The following is a 15012-nucleotide window of genomic DNA, read 5'->3' as shown; positions in this document are numbered from 1 at the left end:
TTAAGCCCAAAAATGATAGGTCATCGCTTTGGAATTAAAGATATAACTGGATGAAAAAATGTTTACACATACATGCTGTTATGAGTAGCCACATTGGCATCACCGCACCTCATACTTCTGTCTCTTTCTGCGCAACGAAACCGCCTTCCGGGCTGTGTTCTACTCTAGTGCAATGCAATAAGTGTACCAGGCAAATGCGTTTATAGTTTGGGACAAATCATGACGACACCACCTCACACCACTACTTTCCAGCGGCAGCTCTGTGCCTATTAGCGACTTATAGGATTTACTACCTCTACTGCAGCCAGAGTTGCCAAATCGGCTACTGCACTGTACATGAAGAAAGGGTAAATACTACAGAGAATGAGGAAGAAAGTGGTTTGGCAGCCTCTCCAAAACAAACAAGGATCACTTAGAGCTCGTTAACTCAGCAGGGTGTGACTGACTATTGGCTTTCAGCTCGCTTCCAGGAACTGGGGTCGTCATGTTTTGTCCCCAACTGTACCTCTGGTGGCCTGTCTGTGTGAGCAACAGGTGGTAGATGCCGTCAAACTCTTGAGTGCATACCATAAAGAAGTGCTGGCGTTATTGTACCATAGCATGCATAAACCCTGGTGTGGACACTCAGGTCATGGTTGTCAGAGGCATGTTCTAGAAGCGTGAGTACAACAGTCTGATGACAACAACTGAATAGTAGTGTTGTGTTTCAGAAGCAAGATGACGTCCGGCGGTACCTGCTGCTCCTGCAGTTTCCAGGACGTCTCCTACCTGCCGGGCACATGTGCAGCCTCCTTCGTCATGTTCATGAGTCTGGTGGACACCCTCTTTAGGTCTCGGTGCGACATCACGGAGGCGTGCCACCGCGTGGGCAGGGACGACCTGGAAGTGGATGGTGCCGAGTTCGACTTCATCGTGGTGGGAGCTGGAGTAGCAGGTCCCGTTGTGACGGGGCGTCTCACGGAGAACCCGGACTGGAACGTTCTCTTGCTGGAGGCAGGACCAGAGGAACCTACAACAACACAACTACCAGCTTTTGCGGTGTCCGCACTCCATACGGAGCTAGACTGGAACTACACCACAGTCGCTCAGCAGAATGCTTGTCTCAACAACGGTACGTATATAAACAATCTAGGAGGTTTAAAATAAGACAATACTTTTAAATCAGCAATACAACATCTTGGCCAGGAATACTGTCAACAATTCATTATCAAATACACCGCTTTACAAATTTTTCCTTGATAATAATATACTGGAAATTGTGATATAATCGTAAATTCTTTTATTTTTCGACTACATTCGCATACTTTCAAACTAAATCTATAACAACGTTAATCTCGGATTCATTATAACTCTACCTCAGAGCCAAACAAACGCAAGTCCACTGTCATTTTATTTTTATGACAATAAAATAATAATTAACCATTTTAAGTGTAAGTTATATTAATGACAGAGCCCGGATTTTTATGCATTAATAGGTTAGAATGCAAACTTACTGAAGCGAGTAGCAAGTATAGTCTACCTTCACAACGATTGTGCTATGGGGTTTGCATAAATATTAGGGGTACGGCCCATCAGAACCCCTATAATTTATGTTACTCTTGCAACATTACGGAAGAGCGGGTGGCCGACACTTTCTACTAAACAAATTAGTTTGCAATCTAACCTGTTACTGCATAAATATCCGGGCTTTATTAATGAATGTGTTCAGTGATTAAAATTACACAGAATATATCAAGAACAATGATGAACATTTATCACCTAAGTCATAATGCAGCAAAAATACTCTTCAAATGACGTTTTTCCTCTCGCCTGTAAAATGACTAAAATGAGACTTACGTTGGTTTAGTTTTCAGCTACAGAATGTACATGTACTTAGTTTTTGTCTTCTTTAATAATAATAATAATAATAATAATAATAATAATAATAATAATAATAATAATAATAATATGTTTGGATCAAGGTGACGTAGCTGTCAGCTTGAATTCGGGAGATAGTGGGTTCGAACCACACTGTCGGAAGATCTATACATTCTCCCTTATTGTTCGAGTTTAGCCTTGTAGGATATTGTTCGCTTGTTGTATCTGTTCTGAATTAGTTTGTAGGCCAGTTTTATTTATACAGATATAACAGTCAGTTACGCCCAACCTGTGATTGTGGAGCATCGTACCAAACCATCCGGCGCATCAACGAGGAGTGCAATTTCAGAGCCTACACAGGTGATCCGAGAGACTTTTTCAGTGCTATACCATCGAGCCTAGAGTGGGTAGCTAGACTGGACGTGAGGCTCTAATATTACTTTGTTTTGTACCATTCCATTAATATGTATTTTATTATTTGAATGTATCATTTGTTTTTTAATATTCTCTTCTTCACGGTGAGGCCTGCTAGGGCCGTGTCGATTTCAATTCATCTTCCCTTGTTGTTTCCTCTTCCGTTCTTTCCAGTCTTCTTCTTCTTCTTCTTCTTCTTCTTCTTCCCGGTGAGGCCTGCTAGGGACGTGTCAATTTCAATTCATCCTTCCTTGATGTTTTCTCTTCCGTTCTTTCCAGTCTTCTTTTTCTTCATCTTCTTCGCGGTGAGGCCTGCTAGAGACCAATTTCAATTCATCCTACCTTGATGTTTTCTCTTCCGTTCTTTCCAGTCTTCTTCTTCTTCTTATTCTTCTTCTTCTTCTTCTTCTTCTTCTTCTTCTTCGCGGTGAGGCCTGCTAGGGACGTGTCAATTTCAATTCATCCTACCTTGATGTTTTCTCTTCCGTTCTTTCCAGTATTCCTTCATCATTGCACTATGCTTTATCCTCCTCAGACCACTTTGGACCCGATTTCCTTTCATTATTCCTTGGAATCCTTGCATTCATAAAACTCTTTTAAAAAGTCTCTCCCTTTGTAAAGTTTCCTTTTTTCTTATTTTATTTATTTCTAAATCTTTCGTCACGTCTTGTATCCAGCTCATTGTTTACTTGTTCTCCTGAAGGTACTTGCATATCTGTTTTGTCAATCTGCTAACATGCATTCTATAGATATATCCAAAACACAGCAATCTCTTTTTTCTTATTGCTTCTGCATTCGACCAATACCTCTCGTCAAAAATGCTGGAGCTTTTTATTATTATTATTATTATTATTATTATTATTATTATTATTATTATTATTATTATTATTATTATTATTATTATTACCAGGTGTATGCATAAATCTTTCCCGATTTCACAAAGAGATGGCACCAGCGAACAGTACGCAGCGTATTAATTTGACACATACGTCAGTTTGTTCGTCTGACAACCTAGCAACACACACAAGTTGAGTCCACCAAACACTAGCGTCTATGTTGTATCGTTCAGTGATCATGTCTGAAAAAATAACATTTGCGGTACGCATTGCTTTTCTAATTTAATCCAAAGAAAAAGGCTGTGGAAAGTCATCGTTTGCTGGTACAAACATATGGTTATCGCGTTCCATCGATTAGAACATGTGAGACATGGTTTCGACAATTTAAACGTGGTGATTTTAATGTGAAAGACCAGAGGGGTATTATTATTATGTATTATGAACTCTTGAAGTCCAGGGAAACCGTTAATACACAACGCTATCGCCAACAAATGATTAATTTAAATCATGCATTGATCGAAAGAAGACCGGAATGTGCCAGAAGACATGGCAAAGTAATTTTGTTACACGACAATGCGCCGTCTCACACAGCAAAACCAGTGAAAGACACCTTGAAATCGCTTGGACGGGACATCCTTCCGGACCCGCCGTACTCACCCGACCTGGCGCCATCTGACTATCACCTCTTCATAACAATGGGACACGTGCTGGCAGAGCAGCAGCACTTCAGCAATTTCGAGGAAGTTAGAAAATGGCACGAAGAATGGTTTGCCACAAAATACAAGCAGTTTTTCTGGATGGTATTCATAACTTGCCTGAAAGATGGACGAAGTGTGTAGAATCCAATCATCAATATTTTGAATAAACAATAAAAATGAATTTCGCTTGAAAATTACGTGTTTTTTACCACAAATACCAGCAAAAACTTATGCATACACGTGGTATTATTATTATTATTATTATTATTATTATTATTATTATTATTATGATGCGTGAATGGTCCCTTTCGGAACACACGAACCTTCATTTATGATTTCGTTTGCGGAGGACCCAGGATGCTTTTATCTGTTCACTAAACATCCTCTTCCTATCTTCCGTCCACTTGGGACCTGCTCTTTTTGGAACTTCATTCTCTAGAGAAACTTCCCACTTGTCAATTTTCTTTCTATATATATTTCGATTCATAATTTCTTCAGGTTGAATGTGTGCGTTCTTCATGTCCGCTTTTGTTTGTTGTATCCAAGGGAAATTCTTCAGTTTATCAACTCTTTCAAGAACTTGGTGGATTGATCTGGTTTCTGGAAGCCTCTTAACATGTCCATAAAATTTTAGCCTTCTTTTCCTGAGGTCTGCCGCAATATTAGATATTTTTTCTGTGGATTTCCCGGTTTGGAGGCGGTACCCTTCTTCCATGTGACTTGGTCCTCAAATGTTTCGCTCTTTTTTTAGCATATTTTCCAGCTCTTCCTTTTTATGAAGCGTTAGAGTTTCCCCTGCACATAAAGCCTCAGGTTTGGTTACAGTATTGTAGTGTTTAATCTTAAGGTTATTATTATTATTATTATTTTTATTATTGTTATTTAATATTTGTATATATTATTTATAGACTGTTGTGTTCATAGTTGTTTTCCTTCCTTGAGAAATGCCACACGCTAAATAAATAAATAAATAAATAAATAAATAAATAAATAAATAAATAAATAAATAAATAAATAAATAAATAAATAAATAAATAAATAAATAAATAAATAAATAAATAAATAAATAAATAAATAAATAAATAAATAAATAAATAAATAAATAAATAAATAAATAAATAAATAAATAAATAAATAAATAAATAAATAAATAAATAAATAAATAAATAAATAAATAAATAAATAAATAAATAAATAAATAAATAAATAAATAAATAAATAAATAAATAAATAAATAAATAAATAAATAAATAAATAAATAAATAAATAAATAAATAAATAAATAAATAAATAAATAAATAAATAAATAAATAAATAAATAAATAAATAAATAAATAAATAAATAAATAAATAAATAAATAAATAAATAAATAAATAAATAAATAAATAAATAAATAAATAAATAAATAAATAAATAAATAAATAAATAAATAAATAAATAAATAAATAAATAAAATAAATAAATAAATAAATAAATAAATAAATAAATAAATAAATAAATAAATAAATAAATAAATAAATAAATAAATAAAATATTAAATTAATTACATTCATCCTAACATTATGTCTCGAAGTGATACATTGGTGCAATTTCCAACCACACATGGATGTTACCTTATTTTCAGGTGGAGTGTGCAGGTGGCCGCGGGGTAAGATGGTTTCTGGTACGGGCTCCATGCACGGTATGATGTACACTCGAGGACACCGCAGCATCTACGACCACTGGGCAGCCCTCGGCAACACCGGCTGGAGTTACGACGAGGTGCTTCCGTATTTCATGAAGGCCGAGCGTAATGGCAATTTGGAGGAGTTGGATCCGGGATATCACGGTAAAGATTGTTATATCACTAACCTTCAATTAGCAACACTAGCGTCCTTAACATCTTCATCTATGGTGGTAGCAACGTGCGAGTATTATTGCCAAGCTAATATTAATTCACTCTTAGGGAGTTACAACTTGAAAAGGAACTCTGAAGTCGGGAGGTAGAAGGCTGTCCTGAGAATGGTTTCCATGGTTACTTACTCTCCTTACTAATTCAAATGCCAGGAGGGTTCCTTTTTAATAATTCTGAAAACTTCTTGTATTCACACTATATACAAGAAAAAACGCTGTTGTTGTTTGGGTTATCAGTAAATAGACTAGTTTCGTGCAGCTCTCCATGCCACCCTATCCTCTGCTAAGCTTTTCACTTCTACATAACTACTAAATCCTACATCTAACACCCATGGTATCTGCTGCCTGTCGTAGGAGGCGACTAAAAGGAACCCCACGATCTCTTAACTTGGGAGTGTGGGTTGGCGTCCACGGGACCCATAGCTGAGTCCTGGCATTGGTTTTCACTTACTTTTGTCAGACTCATCACTTTCATCTATCCTATTCCCCTTGGTTAACTCTTGTTCTTTTCCGACCTCCACGGTATTACGAATGAAGTATTTCCATGAATCTGGGGATAAATACTTGCCAGTTACTATTCTAACACTGTCTTGGAAAAAATAAACTATCTACCTATCAAATAGTAAACAATAAATTGAATAATTAATAATAACATTAATGATCCTCCGCTGCATGCGGTGGCATTGATTAAGAAAATACACTTCACTATCGCGCATTCTCGTAAATAGTATTAGACAAAAAACAAAATTATATAAGATGGATAAGATACATAAAATGAACCTTATCTTTTGTGACCAGGTAACATTTTCAGTATTTTTAATTTCTACAACAATTTCTGAATTTCGTTACATATTTAATTAATTTTAACATTTCTTCGCAAGTGTAGATTTCAGTCCGAATTCATTTCTTGACCTGAACTTCCATATTATAGCTTAACAACAGTCTAATATTGGACTCTAGTAATACAATTTCACATTGAATGACGGTAAAAAAATAACCGAAAACACCAGGGAACAGGGATACCACAGCGCTAACTTTCACTATATTTTCAGTAATGTTACAGCCAACGCAATAAAAATGTTACTACATCCTCCGCATAACAATACCGTGGTTAAAATCCGAAGGTAGACGCAAGAAAATATTTAACTTCTAGTTTGCGAAACTGCAGACTACGTATGCGGCTGTTTATCTGACAATCGTAGTAAAGGCCCTTAATGTTCAAGTAGTAACAGTTAGCTATAGTTCAGTAGTTCTACATAGTTTACGTGAATGATAGGTTAAAAATTAATGATTTGTAATTAGTTACCAATCTAATTCTGTTACTGCTTAAATGTAAGACAGAGACAGGCGTCCCTAACTTTGTCAGGATAAATAAATTATGTATCTATCTAATAACGGTACAATCATTGAAGATACTGAAATTTCTGCCAATTTGACTGGAGGAAATTCATTTCAGGTGAATCGGGTCCAATGCCAGTGGAGCACTACCCAAATCGTCCTCCGCTGGCGGAAGCTGTAGTGGCAGCAGGTGCGGAGTTAGGCTACAGCAGGAGTGATCTGAACGGCGCCAACCAAACGGGCATCAACATCGCCCAGATGATGGTGTACCAAGGTCTGCGAGCGAGCACTCCCAGGATGTACCTACGACCACACTCGGACCGGAAGAACCTGTACGTGGCCATCAACTCCCACGTCACTAAGATCATCGTCGATAATAGTGCGTTCCGAGCCAAGGGAGTGCAGTTCGTCGACAAATACGGTAAGAAGAAGACGGTGTTCGCAAGCAAGGAGGTCATAATCTCGGCAGGTGCTATAGGATCACCGCATATTCTGCTGTTATCCGGTATTGGACCTAGTGAAGATTTAGAAGGATTAGGCATTCCTGTAGTGGCGGACCTCCCTGTGGGTAAAAACCTACACAATCATGTATCGGTAGGCTTGAACTTCTTTATCAATGAAACAAACGAAGTGAGTCTCACAATGGAAGCGATTAACGAGTTCTTGAGGACTCGCACTGGTCCCTTGAGCAGTACTGGCTTGACCCAGTCAACAGGATTCTTTTTGTCAAAATACGCCAAGGACGGAGTACCGGACCTTCAGGTCTTCTTCGACGGATACAGCGCACACTGCGCGGGCACTGGCTTGAGTAGTGAGTGTAGCGATGGTAGTATCAACACTAAATGTGGCAGGCGTAGCATCTACTCTCGGCCGACAAATGTGCTGCCGCGAAGTGTGGGCCACATGAAACTGAGCAGCGCCAATCCTTTCGATTATCCACTAATCAACCCCAGATACCTGTCGGACCCCCACGACGTAGACGTTCTCGTGGAGGGAATCAAGCTGCTTATCAACATGACCAAAACGGAAGCACTGAAGCCGTGGGGCTTCCAGATGGACACTACTGTAGTTAAGGGCTGCGAAGGGCCAGTGTTCGCGAGTGATGAGTACTGGGCGTGCGTAGTGAGGAGGAATACTGGTCCTGAGAATCACCCCGGAGGGTCCTGCCGCATGGGCCCTGCTGGGGACGCTCAAGCTGTGGTGGACCCTCGACTCAGAGTTCATGGGATACTCAATATCAGAGTGGTAGACGCATCTGTGTTTCCTTACATGCCAAACAGTAACCCAGTGGCTGCTATAATAGCAGCCGCGGAGAAGTGCGCGGATATGATAAAGGAGGACTGGAATAACGAATCTTACTTGTACGGCGTAAACGGGAAGAACAAGAACAAGCTCACATCGTCAGAGAAAACAACGTGACAGTAATCAAAAGGGGTTACTTATCCACTAAAGACTCATGCTCGCAAGTCCAAAGACTTTTAACACGTTCCCACACTGAATTCTCACGCCTAGTGCTCAGCTGATGTTGCTGACACCGCACTTATCTCCATTTTTAGAGTGCATTAAAGGCTGGGGCGACACGGGTAGAGTTGCCGTTCAAGCTGCTTGAACAAGTAACTGGAGGCAAGTAACTTGAACTAGTAACTTGGACACTCAACTTACTTGTCGAAGTACGTTCCCATCCCACTCCCCAGAATGACAGAGCTTTTGCTATTCCTTGTATCCAAAGAGTATAATGTTACTTCTAATTTTACTACTGCTGGTATAACGTCCTTCATGAAAGTCGGTAATAATTATTCCCAATATAATGTCAAAATCTGTAGGTGTCAATCTCAAGGTGCTTCCATCTCTCAGGCGGCAGCGCGCCGGTGGCTCGGCGCTGAGTTCCATAGTTCAAATCCTAGACACTCCATGTGAGACTTGTGCTGGACAAAGCAGTGGTGGGACAGATTTTCTTCCGGGTACTCTGGCATGACCTGTCGTCTTTCATTCCCTCAAAACTCTCTAATTCCATTTCATTTCATCTGTCAGTCATCAATCATTGCGTCGGAGGAGTGCAACAGGTTTCAGCATCCGGTATAGTTCCAATTCTCGCCACTAGATGGGGCTTCATTCATTCCATTGCTGACCCTATTGGAACTGGAAATAGGCTGTGGATTTTCATTTTCAATCTCAAGGCCCACGAGCATCCCAGTTTTTCTACATTCTCTAATCCACGGCCCTTATTTTCTTTTTTAACTCCTCTTCAAACATGTTCTCCAAATCATTACATTTAATCGATTTTGCACGTTCGTTGTCTACGGTCCGGTTTGATGTCACTGGTATAAAAAAACTCGTACAGTTTCTTTACTAGAAGGAGTGAGCATAGAATCATGGACGTGTAACTAATAGCCTGCGTTCTTTTAGCAACGTACAGATGACGCTACGGATCTAGTATACATAGATGGCGAACTTTGGTTGCCATGGTTACAGACGCTCATTCCAGATAGACCCCTGGGCCAAAAGGAACACTCTTTTCTCTTTGCGAAAATGTAATGATGATAAATATGTCTTCCAGTCATGGCCTTCTATCAACGGCTGCTAATTTTAGATGGAAACCAGCCATAACACAGAGCCTGCACGGTTGCTAGGTAACAACGTCCGGCCATTCCACCATACCTAAGACCACTACCTGCACGGTTGCCATGGTGCGACACGTGCGGCGGACTTGAATGCACCGTACTATATGATTTACCTGAGCATCTACCAATCTTAACGGTTTCCTTGATAGTTTGTTTTTCATTTTCCTTGACAGACACAAAAATATTAGAAAGACCTTTCACTCGAGAGAAAGCCACATTAAGATGTCCATGAGAGAACACGGGATTACACAAATACAACCCTACTCTTTGCAATGTGTGGCCCTGTGATTAAGGGTCACAGTGCAATTAATTGTAATGGGACGAAAAATATACCAATAATGAACAAAGTTTGGCAAATTTGGTGCTAAGTGAAGTCCTAGAATGTCTTGTGTAAGACAAATCGATCAAAAGTTATTAATAGTTGCATGGCAGAGGAAGTAAGACCTGCACAAGTACGCATTTCCCGCAACAAAGGTGGAGCCAACTTCAGCGAAAATGAGAGGCTTAAAAAAAATCGTTAATATTTATAAAGTGGATGCGCAATTTGTCACTGCTCCGGGAAATTATATTTCTTTTGATACCTCATTTTTAAGATTGGTTGGTTGTGAAAGCCGCAGAAGTGATCTATAGCATACAATAGAAATAACAAATACGATTAGTGATTTTATGATGTAATCAAGAGAGCGGTGATAATACTAAAATTATCACCTAAATAATGTGTAAAAAAAGATACGTTTTAAATAAAATGTTTATGTTTTGTTCATATTCGTTTGTGTTCTTATTTTGTAACATTCGTCTCGAGTTTTTAAACCTACCAAGCTTCTTTTCATATCCCTATAAGCATACCTCCACCCCTATCTTCACGCCTTTTTCCAATTTCTTGGGGTCAGTACTTAGTGTGTATTTGGCCTAATTTGGCCCTTCCTGACACCAGTTCCACGTGAGGGGATGTATTCAGTATTTCAATACTGTATATTTCTGAGGTTGTTAGTAGTGTAAAGTAGAGTGTTGTTTGTAGACGAAGAGGTGTGTGTCAAGACTAGCACTAACACCCAGTCTTCGAGCTAGAGATATTAACCATACTCATTTAAAAACTCTGGCCCTGCCCGGAGTCAAATCCGGGGCTCTCTGAACGGAAGGAGAGTATGCTGACTATTCAATCACGGACAGTATGTAGCCTGGTATTATTGATGTCACGTTAACAGTAAAGCATTACTGCGGTTAGAAACCGTTTTATTCACCGGCTTCCACACTCTCCGGGCATGAATCCTCTACAATTTTATTTGTGAGGACATTTTAAAACTTCTGAGTAACGCACCCCGGTACAACATGCAGAGTGTCTTGGAGTCCGTATTGTAGAATTCTGTGAAACTGTACGCAATCACCCAGGAGTAAATCAGCGCAACCGGGATTCAATGCAACTGCGGGTTTGATGCATGTATCAATGTTACGGGGGGTATTTTGAGCATTTATTTATTTATTTATTTATTTATTTATTTATTTATTTATTTATTTTGCCTTTGTATGTGGTGAAGTTGGCTGTCTCTTACCCGGAGGCCCCGGGTTCGATTTACGGCCAGGTCAGGGATTTCTACCTGGACCTGAGTATTGGTTCGAGGTCCACTCAGCCTACGTGAGTAGAACTGAGGAGCTATCTGACGGCGAGATAGTGCCCCCGGTCTAGAAAGCCAAGAATAACGGCCAAGTAGCTTCGTCGTGCTGACCACACGACACCTCGTAATCTGCAGGCCTTCGGACTGAACAGCGGTCGCTTAGTAGGCCAAGGCCCTTCAAGAGCTCTAGTGCCATTGGGTTAGGTGGCGAAGTTAGGGCTCTTGGTCCTCCCTTACACTTAACCACTGTAGTGGTACTTCATGGTAGTATATTACACTTTACTATCTCACAGGAGTTCGCATTTCTTGGGCGTTTTCACTTGGAGATGCCAAGCTGTAGAACCGTTTTCTAACCACAATAACTGTTTACTGCTAATGTAACAATATCTACAATATTAAGCTATATACAGAGTGTTACTGCTAATGTAACAACATCTTAAGCTATATACAGGTTGTTACTGCTAATGTAACAACATATACAATATTTAGCTATATACAGAGTGTTACTGCTAATGTAACAATATCTACAATATTAAGCTATATACAGAATGTTACAAACAGTCCGCTACAATCAGCATGTAGTCTCGGTAAATAGTCTTAAATTTAAGTAATGAGGATCGGTGACCAGGAACTGTTACCAGAGCGGCTATTACTGCTGTGAAAGGAGGAGGAACACTTACGCAGAGATGAAATGTAGTGGTGTGCCTGCGGTGAGCAGTCGGTATATCGTTATCAGTATATGATACGTTCGTCGTTTATTAGGTTTCAACCACGAAATAGTGTGATGGGATGGGATATTTCATGCCAGAAATAGTTTCATGTGATATGCTGATACGTTCTGCTCCTGAGTGTTTTCCATCTTTCATGTACAATGTAGAGTTGTAAAAAATGAGTTTTAACATGGAAATAAAGCATTTCTGGACCATTGTCTTATATAACATACTTTCTTCTACGTGTGCGAAATATCTCCTGAAAGTTTGGCCTACGTTATTGTTACACTCTGCATATAGCTTAATATTGTAGATGTTTTCACATTAGCAGTAACATCCTGTATATAGCTTAAGATGTTGTTACATTAGCAGTAACAATCTGTGTATAGCTTAATATTGTAGATATTGTTACATCAGCGGTAACATTCTGTATATAGCTTAATATTGTATATGTTGTTACATTAGCAGTAACACTCTGTATATAGCTTAATATTGTAGATATTGTTACATTAGCAGTAAACAGTTATTGTGGTTAGAAAACGGTTCTACAGCTTGGCATCTCCAAGTGAAAACCCCCAAGAAATGCGAACTTCGATTAATTCCCTCCTGTCGTCTCTCCACTCATGTAAGACCAACTGCTTTCTAGTCTGCACAGGGGAGTGTCCCGTCAAGAGCCAATTGAAGTGAAGATCACCCAATGTTGCCAAATAATGGCTACAAGTCAGTGCTCGCCTAGCTCTCAAGGGAAAAGTTTCCGTTAAGCCACCATTGAAGCGCTGTAGCTTTGTCTGTCATTCTGCACGACTTGGCAACACTGAGGTGTGAGCTGGAGGGGAACCGGAACTAAACCACTGCCTACTCTTGTACTCTTAAGTGTTGCACTGTGAAATACTTACTCACATCTTTGTTTTGGAATATGTTATTTTATCCGATCGGAAGTATATTATATCCGCGTCTTAAGTAATGGCAAGTGCTAACACACAACGTTATTCATAGCGAAGGGGGAGATATGGCAAAAGTACGTTCACTCTCTACTAACTCTCACTTGCTGTGCTCAACACTTCTCTCGCAGTAACACCATCTTACGAAACTATTATAGAGCTTGTATCGCTTGTCATGGACTAAACTATTTTAGATTTTGAAGGCGATCGGGATCAAATACAGAAAAAGAAGAATTATCTACAATATTTACAGAAATCAGACTGTTGTGACAAGAATTGAGGGCTTTAAAAAAGAAGCAGCAATCCAGAGAGGAGTGAGGGAATGCTGCACTCCCCCTCCCCCCCCCCCCCCCATCGCTTTTCAATGTTTAATAGAATAGGCAGTAAAAGAAATCAAAGAGGAATTTTGATAAGAGAATCACAATTCAAGGAGAGGAAATCAAAACCTTGAGATTTGCCAATGATGATGTTATTTTTTCAGAGTCTGCAGAAGATCTGGAGAAACTGCTGAGTGATACCGACAGAGTCCTGGGGAAGGAGTAGAGGATTAAAATAAATAAGTCTAAAATAAAAGTAATGGAGTGCAGTCGAACGAAGTCAGGCGATGCAGGAAGTATTAGATTAGGAAATGAAGCCTCAAAAGAAGTAGATGAATATTGTTACTTGGGTAGTAAAATAAATAATGATGGCAGAAGTAAGGAGGACATAAAATGCAGACTAGCTACAAGCAAGGAAGGTCTTTCTTATGAAAATAAATTTGCTTACTTTGAACATTGATACAGGAATTAGAAAGATATTTCTGAAGACTTGGAGTGTGCCATTGTATGGAAGTAAAACATGACGATAACTAGCTCAGAAAGAAAGATAACAAAATATTTTGAAATGTGGTGTTACGCAAAAATGCCGAATGTGAGATGGGCAGATTGAATCACGAATGAATAGATTGCGAAACTTTGTGAAATTTGACGAGAAGGAGAGATAGAATGATAGGACAAATTTACGACACCCAGCACTTGTTCAGTTAGTTTTTGATCGTGATCGATAGTTGCAGTCACTTAATTGCGGGCAGTATCCAGTATTCGGCAGATAGTGAGTTCGAACCCCACTGTCGGCAGCCCTGAAGATGGTTTTCCGTGGTTTCCGATTTTTAAACCGGGCAAATGCTGGGGCTGTATCTAATTAAGGCCACGGACACTTCCTTCCCATTCCTATCTCCTTCCTGCCCCATCGTCGCCATAAGACCTGTCTGTGTCGGTGCGACGTAAAGCAACTTGCAAAAAACAAAAACAAAAAAACAAAAAAAACGTTTTTGAGGGAAGTATAGGCGATAAGAACGATAGGGGTAGACCAAGGTATGAATATGACTAGCAGATTGGAGCAGATGTAGGATGTAATAGTTTCGTAAAAATGAAATGGTTAGCACAGGGCAGGGTGGCAAGAGGGCTGCATCAAACTAATCAATGGCCTGATGACTCAAACAACAACATTGAATTCTCTGGCCTTGTTGCCCAGTGGCTGTTGACTCATCAACATCAATGTTACACTATTTTAATCATTTTTCTAGTGTCAAAAACATGTACTGTACATATAAGGCACAGTTCAAATATTATATTATTTGTGACCAGAACTTGGCTACTTCCAGTGCAGTCAAATTAAACATATCCATTATGAAACTTATACTCAGCCGCATCTAAAAGTGGAAAGAAGGAAAAGAATGAACGAATTTCTATGGCGCTGTTGGAGGTTGAAGTTCGGTGTGAGTTTTAAACTTCTAAAACTCAGCTTGCAAAACTAATTTGCCTTTGTAACGCTAGGAGAATACAATCAAATTATCAAAGAGGCAAAAACGATAGCCCCTTTATTTTTTGTTCCCAAAGTACTAAAGGAAGAAATTGAGGACTAAAAGAAAGGGCGGTCTGTTTATTTTAAGTAGACGTCTAAGAGTTTACTCAAGTCTGGAAAGAATCATTCAAAATAAATACAAACATCTGACAAATCTGAACATTGCTTCGCAAAATACATATGGCGAAATAGTTCCTATAAAGGAAAAAACTAGGTAACGCCGAGAAAGTTACGCACAGTAGCCTATA

The 15012-nt window shown here is 39.2% G+C and overlaps 1 protein-coding gene across 1 annotated transcript; it reads left to right on the top strand.

Moving 5' to 3' along the window:
• Positions 1 to 717: 717 nt before the first annotated feature.
• Positions 718 to 8456, top strand: LOC136886771 (glucose dehydrogenase [FAD, quinone]-like). Its single transcript, XM_067159576.2, has 3 exons — positions 718 to 1111; positions 5431 to 5634; positions 7156 to 8456. The coding sequence occupies exons 1-3, from the start codon at positions 718 to 720 to the stop codon at positions 8454 to 8456; spliced, it is 1899 nt and encodes a 632-aa protein (XP_067015677.2).
• Positions 8457 to 15012: the final 6556 nt, after the last annotated feature.

Source organism: Anabrus simplex, chromosome X (assembly GCF_040414725.1).
Source record: "Anabrus simplex isolate iqAnaSimp1 chromosome X, ASM4041472v1, whole genome shotgun sequence".
Lineage (NCBI taxonomy): Eukaryota > Metazoa > Arthropoda > Insecta > Orthoptera > Tettigoniidae > Anabrus > Anabrus simplex.
The sequence above is the reverse complement of the archived record's forward strand: the minus strand, read 5'-3'. Positions and strand labels throughout refer to the sequence as shown.